This window comes from Xyrauchen texanus, chromosome 3, assembly GCF_025860055.1.
Source record: "Xyrauchen texanus isolate HMW12.3.18 chromosome 3, RBS_HiC_50CHRs, whole genome shotgun sequence".
In the NCBI taxonomy this organism is placed as follows: domain Eukaryota; kingdom Metazoa; phylum Chordata; class Actinopteri; order Cypriniformes; family Catostomidae; genus Xyrauchen; species Xyrauchen texanus.
The window spans coordinates 46,805,061-46,814,127 of NC_068278.1; the positions used below are offsets into that span (position 1 = coordinate 46,805,061).

Here is a 9,067-nt window from a genome sequence, read left to right on the forward strand (position 1 = left end):
ACGCGTCTCCACAAGTGTTTAACATGCTCATGGTTGCCAGATAAGAGACGAAACACCCCCAGTTTGAGATTTATACTTCCGCAAATTGGAAATATTCCGCCTAATGTAATATTTATTTTGTGCAATCTGGCAACCATGCATGCGAGTGAGCTATTTATATCTGGCTTTCCCCTTTGATCAAACTTAGAGATCTGTAGTGCAATATTCTGCTCTAGGAAAAGTGTTATACGGCTACTCTGTGTCCATTCTAGAGGCTGCTTGTGATGTTTGGTGCTACTAATTTTGCAGGTAAACCTTCTCAGTGATAAAAGTAGATCTCGGCATCATTGACACACGGAGGAGTAATTATTGACATGCAAGCAAAAGCAAGACGAATATGTGAAGTATTTATTATTTGTGCAATTTAGAAATTAAGTCCCTTCACGCCTGTATGTTAATCTAACTCTTGCAGTATTCATTTATCATAGTCATGCAGTCTGTGTTATTCAGTTGTGTGATGAAAGTCAAACGTTGACATCAACAACAAAAATTGACATCAACAACAAAAATAATGTCACTTGATGCATGTCCTTGTACTGGAAAACCATGAACAACACTATGCAACTTAAAAGGAAATGCAACCCAAGATACATTAAATACAGGTTATGTTTAATCTATGGCAGGTCGACATTTGATTTCCAATGTAAAATCTGTCCTAAAGCAAAACCAGTTGAGAACCACTGAGTAAAAGGGACAGACAGGAGCAGTCTGGCCTCGCTGTCGTGCACCTACGGTATATGTTAACTGTTAATAATCATAGGACATTACTTTAAAAGCTCACACAGCTGATGTTATTTTTCATTTAGTAGTTAATTTAACATGTAAACTAACATGCTTTAGTTATTTAACATGTTATAGTTACATGCTATTTTTATCATGTTTATAATTCCATTTATTATTATAATTCTGTTAGCTTTCTTATTTTCTTTATTTTATTTTCAAAAGGGAGAATTTTTTTTTTTTTTTACACATACTTCAATAAAATAAATGGTTTCAAGTTTAAATTATAATAAAGTGTTTGCTCAAAAAAATACAAATAACCCTTCTGTTTTCACTGATAATAGGAATTGTGTAATACCGTATACTGTGAAACCGTGATATTTTTTGAGACTGTTATCATACCGTGAAAATCTCATACTGTTGCAACCCTAGATGGATATCTGGAAACATGTCATCTGAGCAGATAAGAGCCATATCTTATGCTGTTGTTTCGACTAATTGGAAACGATGTTTTGAAATAAATGACGTTACAAAGGTTAGGCAACCTTTGTTTACATTAGACATAACGATTGCTAGTTTGATAAGGTCAAACGTTGTAAAATTGTTATAACTGCAGAATATTCTGGCCAAATAGGCACGTTAGTAACTAATTTATAGATTGTCATTGTTACCAAACAGAGGTCAATTTCAAGACTTGCATGTCCTTGGTAAGCCTAGGACTAAAGGATTTATTTATATAAATTATTGCTGTTATAAATAAAATACACACTTCTAGCAGTGTGCTAGCAAGTGAAACATTCTGCACTGATTACAGTACAATTATTGTATTTCACTACACACACAGACGGGTGTGTGTGTGATTACAGAACTATAAATAAACCATATCTATAAAATATCTTATTGATTAAAGAAAAAGCCATCTCTGGGTCGCTTTTAAATCCTTTCATATTTCATTATTGTCGCCACCACTAAAAAGCCAAACCGATATTGATTTGTGTTTTATTACGGACACTGTCGCTTTCCATTTTTGTTTGTAGACTATATCCGGGGTTTCTTTGTTTTACAAAGTGATTCCCTGGAGGTTTGCCATTTTAAATGATCCATGGTCAATTTTTCTCATTCATTATGACAACAAACTTTCAGCTTCAGCTACCCCCAAACGCGCCCTACAGTATTTTATTTTCTCTGTGTACGGATATGACATCAACAAGCACAAGTGAATGACTCATGTATGCAATTTCCCACGAAATCCGTCCTGACAGTCCTATATTATTTATAATTTAATATTATTATTATTATAGGTTTATCAAAGTGTATTTGGGTAAATACATGGTTTAGAAGATGGATTTTTTTTTGCACTCTTATTAATAACATTTTGTTAATTTTTAACAAAAAAAGTTACATAGTGTAACTTTAAAGAAATTATATTCTTAAGACATTCAGGCAATTTCATATTTGTATAAAGCTTTGCATTGTTTGCTTTTCAAGAATGTTTTGTATGTCTGATTGTTGCCATTTTTATCACTGTCAAATTTTGAAGATTGTGAAAAAGAAAAGCTTCTTTTGTATCATTTACAGTCCCAGAGAAGTACTATACAATTCTCATGACAAACTCTAATGCTTAAAAGTGAACTAGATTTAAAGGTGATGTACAAGTGAATACATGAATTTAAAATAAAATAACATTTCTGTATTATTTTATCCTATTTCCACAAAAATCTCTCCCACCTTGATTAATGTCTTATCTTAGAAAGAACTAGATGTGCTTAAGTATTTACATGAATATATTTTACCTGGGCTGAGAGTGTCCTGCTTTTTCACAGAATTTAAGAGGTTCAGCCATAGATCTGTCACTCTTCAAAGATACGTAGCTTGGAACTGGAGATGCTGCTCTCTGGAAATGGTCGAGAACAGCATTCTCCCCTTCTCTCTCTGGAATACTGAAAATATTGAAATAAATTACTTAAATTAATTAAAATACATGCAAAAGACCAGATTAGAAGCTTTCTGAATGTATCAACACATATTATGTGTAATATACAGTACACATTACTTATAGAATCCTGTAGTTATGGCATGATTTTACAGCAGGTTTAAACAAAAAGGGATAACTTGAGTTGAAAAATTCATGCAACTCTCATCATATGAGGAAAACAGCACTTGAAAGAACTACTACACAGCACATGACTTCCATCTTGATCAGGGCCTGAAATTCGGTACGATTGCGGGTATTGTGCATAATTTGAATCATTCCCATAAACTCCACGTTTATAGCGAGGGAACTTCCTGCACACTTTTATTCACTTTACAGGGCAGCTGCAAATTATTAAACTAATAGATATAGATGAACAGTAAAAATCCGGTCTTTCTCCCTCTCTCTCACGTGCAGCTGTCAGCAGCCCGTTGAGTGCTTATTGAGTTTAATGTAGGCGCGTGCAGTGAAGAAGAGCTGTGTCACATTGTTCGTGAACTTAAGATGTTACAGACCTATAAACCTTTCTAAACCTGCTAATTCTACATGCAAATGGCATTATACTGTGTCTATATTAGTGAGCGATGTGATAAAACTAACGCTCCTTTTCATAATCAACATAGCTTTAACATAGCAAGCGCTAAATTGGAGCAATCTATAGTTTTTACGCCTTTCATATTTTGGCGCTGCATCATCAGTAATAATGCAGCACATTTAACAATATCTTAGTTTCCATCCACCTTTCACGCTTTTGTCGAAAAAGTGAAAATGCGAAAAAATACAATTGCCACATTTGCCGCCTTCTACCCATTTCCATTCAAATGGCCTTTTATCGATAAAAAGTGTGTGCATGATGGCGTCATAGGCTACCTATAAAACCACTGTCGCATTAGTTTTGGTTTAGCTCAAAAGAAATCTCCCCTGAAGCCGTTTCCATTCAGAAATGTGTGTTTATCGCTAATTCACCTCCTAGATGCCCCTAATTGTTTTCCTCAGACAGGCTTTTGATAAAATAGGGAGATTATTGGGAAAATTCATTGAAATTAGTAAGCTTACTGACATTTTAATTAACATTATATTGTACAATTATATATAATATTGAATGTCTGAGACATTCAATCCGCGCATCTTATCATGTGGCTTGTTGACTGCGTTACCGCGGAGACCTAGCGTGCTAAAAGGCTCTCGCTATTCTCCATGGCATCCATGCACAACTCACCACGCACCCCACCGAGAGCGAGAACCACGAGGAGGTTAACCCAAACTGACTCTACCCACCATAGCAACCAGGCCAATTGGTTGCTTAGGAAACCATGACTTGTCACTAAGCACACCCTGGATTCAAACTTGCGACTCAAGGTGTGGTAGTCAGCGTCTTTGCTTGCTGGGGCACCCTGGATGTTATATACTTAAGTTAATTAGGTCTGAGAGAATACAAAATTTAATATAATCAAATGCTACAATGTAGTTAATAATAATATTATCAAATAATATCTGGATAAATAGCCTTGATGTTCAATAAAACATCATTAATGATACAATAATAATTTTACATTAACCACTTTTAGTGTATGAATCATATCTCTGACTAATTTTCATTGTGAAATGTTTATTTTTGCATTATTTTATTCAATTTGCATGTTTTTTTTAAAAGTCTAGTTGATTTTAGAGAGAACTATGTGTGTTTTCAGCAGATTAAGAGATTTTACCTGGTCTGAAATTGTCCTCCCTTATCACTGAATTTAAGAGGTTCGGCCATGGACCTGTCACTCTTCACTGACACATAGCTTGGAACTGGAGATGCTGCTCTCTGGGCCTGATTGTGAACAGCACTTTTCCTCTCACACTCTGAAATACTAAAAATACTGAAATAAATTACTTAAAATGAATTCAAATACTCCCAGAAAACCAGATTAGAAGCTTTCTGAAGGTATCAACTTGAGATTGCACATTGCATGCATAATATACAGTACACAATTCTTGAAACATCCTATAGGTATGGTGTTGCTTTACAGCAGATTTAAACAGAAAGGGATAACTTGAGTTGGCAATGCATGTGATTCTCATCGTATGAGGTAAAACAGAACTGAAAGAACTACTACGCAAGGCATGACTCCTATCTTGATTAATGTCTCATTTTAGAGAGAACTAGATGTAAGCATTTATCTGAATATATTTTACCTGGGCTGAAATGGTCTTCCCTTATCACTGAATTTAAGAGGTTCGGCCATGGATCTGTCACTCTTCACTGACACATAGCTTGGAACAGGAGATGCTGCTCTCTGGGCCTGATTGTGAACAGCACTTTTCCGCTCATTCTCTGAAATACTAAAAATACTGAAAAAAATAACTTAAAATGAATTCAAATACTCCCAGAAAACCAGATTAGAAGCTTTCTGAAGGCATCAACTTGAGATTGCACATTGTATGGATAATATACAGTACACAATACTTAAAAAATCCTATAGGCATGGTGTTGCTTAACAGCAGGTTTAAACAGAAATGTATGCAGATTCATAACTAGTTAAGGCATTAAAGATTCACAAAACATATATTAAATAAATAGATTTATAATAGAGCTGGGTATCACCAGCCACCTTACAATACGATGTGTATACACATGTTAAGATTCAATATATTTAAATGTGAAAAAAATCACTCACTAACATTTTCTATGTAAAGCTACAGCCAATTTTACAATTTTGCTACCCTAAAAACCTAAAACTACTGTAAAACTTAAAATTTAAACAACTTTACATCTCAAATAATGCATGAATTTTAAAAGAAGAATTAATGTAAGTGCTTTCAAAAAACATCATGATATCATCATGATGAAATAATGTCCATTATGCTTATATACAGTTTGAAAGAAATTCTCTTTCAGCTAATGCTGTTATTCATTATACAGAGGACATTCTAACTTGTTAAATTACAAACATACAGTATCAATTTGAAATTGATTTGCTTTTTTTTTAATATATATATATATATATATAGTTCATGTATTAAATCAATAAACATGATGTATTGAAATTGCATATATTATATTGCATATATATAGTATATTGTTACATGTTTGATGATTACATGCCTAATTTGTACTATTTACAATATTTAAAAGTGCTAAAATTGTACTGTCTCTTTAAGACCTGTGGCAGGGACTTTGACAGTAGTGTTTGTTTGGTAGAATGGCTTCTTTACAGCATCTATGCTATGTGTGATTAGAAGTAAATGTTTCTTTTGTTGTTTTTGATAAATAACTGAATGTAGAGAACATAAATTATATTAAAAGAGACATTATTAAACAACAAATAGTTTGCTTGGATCTAGTTTTTGGACTCACATTACACAGAAAGATGTAAAAAACCTTTACTCTCAGCATGCAGTGACAAGATCCCAGTGCTGAACTTCTTTGCAACTACACCACTCAAACACTGGTGAGTGAAATTAACAAATTATCAGCCAGTGGATAATCACAGACATTTTCTGTTGCATATGTTAAGTATTCATGAACATATGATTGCAGGGGATTTCAGAAAGAAATAAAGAGTAATTTTAGCATTTTAAGAATTGACATTGGGATCATGCAAATGAAGATTAAGTAGAAAATCTATATTTTGGCCCAGTCCTAGATCCAAACGAAAGAGAGAGGTTCAGTATGTCCATGACATAAACTGAATCCTGCTGGATCAGTTTCAGTCTCTTTCGTGCCTCATAGAAGCATATCAGGCTGCACTGAAAATATCATGAAACATGGATCTTTAAGTATCAACACAATATTGTGAGGAAAAAGTATCACAATATATAATATTTGATTGTATCAACACAGACCTAATTTATAATCACCAATCTACTGTATAAAAATGTAACATGAAACATGTTTTAGAGTGGTGTGGAATTGGGCGGCTGTACAGTAAAGTTATTGTTTCAGTGAGGTGTACAGAAATGTGTGGACAGTGGCTAAGGTGTTGGGAATGCATGCAATTCTCATAAGGGAAAAACATCACTACAAAAACATGACTCAAATCTTGAATGATGCCTTATCTTAAAGGGTAACTAAACCCCTGCTCAAGAGTCTGACTCCACCCACTAGCAATATTTTAAAAATGCTCGAAAAGTGGGCAGACCCCAGCGGGGATCCGTAGTGACAGATTAATTGACAGCTGCTGTCAGACTCTAAAATGGAGAGTGACTGGAGTGACGCAAGTAGCTTTGCCACGGAGCGGTCTTTTGAAGTCGAGGACCTTTCTCCCCCACCTTCACCTGAAGTGGAGGAGGGTGAATTGTCTGTGGACACAGGGCCGGAGCCATATCAATTCGAGCCGCTGGCTCAAACTGCGGTTTTAACTCCCCGTTGAGCATCCGAGTGCGCATTCACCTTCACTCGCGTGCAGGAAAAACAAACGAAACGCTGTTCAGTGATGTTTATCCTTTTAGCAGGATTTTTATTTAGCAAGCTTCACTTGAACATAACATCAGTTAGCTGTTCTCTCAACTTAGAAGAATGTGACTTAAAGCGTAACGTCATCATGTACAAAACCGTATACCTCCAAATAAAACTATACAGGTAGTCAATACCGTAATACAATGTATAAGGGTGCAATACGTTTAACACTCCCGCATCGCGAACACGCGTTTGTCAACCCCAGAGGATTAACTTTAGCCTAACCATAAATTGTGATTCAAATATATATGATCACTCACCTCAAGACGCCGGTGAGGTGGTGGAGTCCATGCAGGAGGAGCAGCGTTTGGCACTGCGTCGCTTTTCAGCGCGAGCTGTTTGGAGAAGCCCATTTCCACCTCCACTGCGTTGGAGAAGCAATCCCGCGTAAAATGCAGTTTGCACACTCCTCCAGCTCTAGGCGGGAACTCGCGGTCTTCCAGAACAAGGACGTGCAACCCCTGGCGCCTAATTTCCAAGTCTATATGGAAAGCAATACAGTCCAGCAGTGCTGTTGCAACCAGCAACATTACACCTACGTACCATCCTGACCACTGTACTAAATACAGATAATCTACGCTAACTTCAAGCTATCCTAACTGACGCAATACTATGCTACTAACTAACTATGCTTCTAACAATACTACACTAACAAATATGCTAATTAACGACCTAGGCTACACGAAATAATCTAAATAACTATATAAATGCTATGCTAAATAGATGCTAAAATACTCTATCCTAATCGTTTTCAATACTCGCAATTCCAACTCCTGAATCGCTACAGTGGTTTTGACGAAACAAGATGGTTTTTATACTGCCATGGGCGTGGTAGCTCGTACCAAGGGCGTGGTGAGTTGGAACCTGCTTACGTCAGCTGTCACCTCTTACCTCACGAAGTACCGCAAACAGCCAATAGGAAAATTCAACTGCAGTAGCCACCGTTCAACCTTAAGAGGGCAGCACTCAGACGTTTATACACCATATATTGTAGAATTAAAACACTTTATACACAAATGTCAAAACAATTACTTGAATCAATGACCAGTACTAATAAAGCCCCATTCTTACAGATCATTAACTAAAAAAAGTTGGTTTAGGGTTTAGTTACCCTTTAAACAGCACTTTATATATTTAGCAGGTATCTGAATGGACTTACCTGAGCTGAAAGTTTTCTGCTTTATCACTGAATTTAAGAGGTTCCGCCATGGATCTGTCACTCTTCAAAGACACATAGCTTAGAACTGGAGATTCTGCACTCTGGAACTGGTGGTGAAGAGTGTTCTCCTCCTCTTCCTCTCCTTCTCCATAAATACTCATTTTAGAGGCAGAACCTCCCTCTTTCTCCAGACAAACAATTTGTTTGGACTGTAGAGTTTCTTCTTCCTCCATAATAAGCAACTAATTGTACACCTGTGTAGGAAACATAAATAATACACAGATGAATTTACACTAGACATATTCAAAGAAACAATAAGTTAACGCACTAAACTGCGAGACTAGTCCAATATGCAGACGGTGGACTGTTTTGGGTCAGCATCCTCCTAACTTAAAGTGTCAAAGTTTATTCTTCGAATTGAAATGTCTTCTTATAAAATGCTGCACATGTGCAATCAGCTCCTACATGTTTAACAATAATAAACAAAGTGTAAAGAACATTCGTCAAGCATGGCAGGGGATCGTCTCGCAACGTCGTGTGTCCGAAAATGTCGTTTGTGTTTAAAGATTACCTTTGACCCTGCGATTTTATTTTCATGCGAGTGTTTTTTGAAGTATCGGACTGCGACCATCGAGTTTCAACAGGTTGAGACAGTGTTAGCACAAATACTTCTCTTTGAACGAATACATTATGTTATCTGCGCGGAATTTACAGTATCGTTAACTGTGAAGAC

General features: G+C 36.0%; 1 protein-coding gene across 3 annotated transcripts in view; it reads right to left on the reverse strand.

Moving 5' to 3' along the window:
- Window positions 1–9,067, reverse strand: part of si:dkey-13n15.11 (NACHT, LRR and PYD domains-containing protein 12) — a 41,098-nt gene extending 32,031 nt beyond the window's left edge. For 2 of the 3 annotated variants that reach the window (XM_052101201.1, XM_052101184.1), the window contains exons 1-5: window positions 8,906–9,067; window positions 8,335–8,588; window positions 4,913–5,068; window positions 4,441–4,596; window positions 2,553–2,699 (exon numbers count right to left, since the gene is read on the reverse strand). In XM_052101201.1, the coding sequence (XP_051957161.1) occupies window positions 2,553–2,699; window positions 4,441–4,596; window positions 4,913–5,068; window positions 8,335–8,567 (692 nt within the window). In that variant the 5' untranslated portion in view covers window positions 8,568–8,588; window positions 8,906–9,067. The remainder of the gene's footprint in view (window positions 1–2,552; window positions 2,700–4,440; window positions 4,597–4,912; window positions 5,069–8,334; window positions 8,589–8,905) is intronic. The other variant, XM_052101192.1, reaches the window with a different exon arrangement.